Source organism: Corvus brachyrhynchos, unplaced genomic scaffold (assembly GCF_000691975.1).
Source record: "Corvus brachyrhynchos isolate BGI_N302 unplaced genomic scaffold, ASM69197v1 scaffold219, whole genome shotgun sequence".
Lineage (NCBI taxonomy): Eukaryota > Metazoa > Chordata > Aves > Passeriformes > Corvidae > Corvus > Corvus brachyrhynchos.
This window is the reverse complement of record NW_008240034.1, coordinates 1,446,666-1,447,803: the sequence shown is the minus strand read 5'-3', so window position 1 is coordinate 1,447,803 and position 1,138 is coordinate 1,446,666. Positions and strand designations below refer to the sequence as shown.

Genomic DNA, 1,138 nt, shown 5'->3' with positions numbered 1-1,138 from the left:
GTTCCCTCAACACCCAGCACGGCTGTGGGGCAGATGGGCAGCCCTGTCCCTGCACCCCGGGGTAGGAAGCTGGGGGGGGCTGCAGCCCCACACCCCCGGGCAGGGCCCTGAGCCGCCCTGCTCTGCCACCGACCTGCGGCGTGACCTTGAGTGAGTCACTTCACCTCCCCGGCTCCCAGCTTGTTTGGGCTGTGAGGCTGCGGCGTGGGACCTCCCTGAGCCCAGAGCTGCACAGGGTGACGGTGCCCGCCCCGGGCACCACCCTCAGCGCTCCCAGCCCTGCTGAAGGTGAAACCTCAGCGAGGCACCAACGCCAAAGCTTTTGGGAGGAGAAGCAAAGTGAGGCCGCAGCTGTCCTTCCCCCACCCGCCCCCTGCCTCTGTCTCCATCCTGCCCCGGCATCCAGCCCCTCACCTGAGTTTCAGTTAAGCTTTCCAGAGCTTGCATCACCGACTGTTCTGGTCTGGACGCCTGGGACTGGAAAAAAAAGGAGGAGGGGGGGGATTAACGTTACAAATGCAGCGAAGGAGGGGGCGTCCGCAGCAGGAGGGAGGGATGACATGTCACTTCCACTATTTCTACACAAGCCCTGAGAAAGGAGTGAAATACTAAACCTGCTGCCGTGCCCAACCCAGCGCTGAGGAGGCAGCGAGAGCAGGGGCAGCAGAGCCGCGGGGCTGCCAGCACATCACATCCTCATCCTTGCCCGGGGCTTTAATAATAGACAGGGACGAGTGGGAGGGATGGAGGGAGCAGCAGGAAAAGGCCACTCACCATCAAGCCGGCCTCCACGGTGGGCACCAGTGTCAGCTTGCTACCTTCCACGACCCCCAGGTCCTGCAGTTTGCCAGAGCTGAGGCGGCTGCGGGGGGAGATGCCAAAAGCGGGGTCAGTGCGGGTCGGGCAGCCCCCCCAGAGGGTACACACGAGGGGGGGACGACGACACCAGCTGCAAGTCTGGCTGCTCCCAGGGGACCAACATTCCCCCCCCAAGCATCCCTACCCCAAGAAATTCCAAGCCTTGACAGGCAGGAGGGGACCCTGGCACCTCAGCTGCTCCCCGGGGGAACTCACGGTGTGGGGCACCCCTGCCCTGGGCACGGGGCAGGGCTGAGGGGGCCAGAGAGGAGCTGAGCTT

At 64.6% G+C, this 1,138-nt stretch overlaps 1 protein-coding gene across 1 annotated transcript in view; it reads right to left on the bottom strand.

Annotated features, from left to right (window-relative positions):
- MIDN (midnolin) overlaps positions 1-1,138 on the bottom strand; it is a 13,104-nt gene that overhangs the window by 5,159 nt on the left and 6,807 nt on the right. The window contains exons 2-3 of the mRNA XM_017743814.1: positions 775-999; positions 270-477 (exon numbers count right to left, since the gene is read on the bottom strand). Of these exons, the coding sequence (XP_017599303.1) occupies positions 270-477; positions 775-999 (433 nt within the window). The remainder of the gene's footprint in view (positions 1-269; positions 478-774; positions 1,000-1,138) is intronic.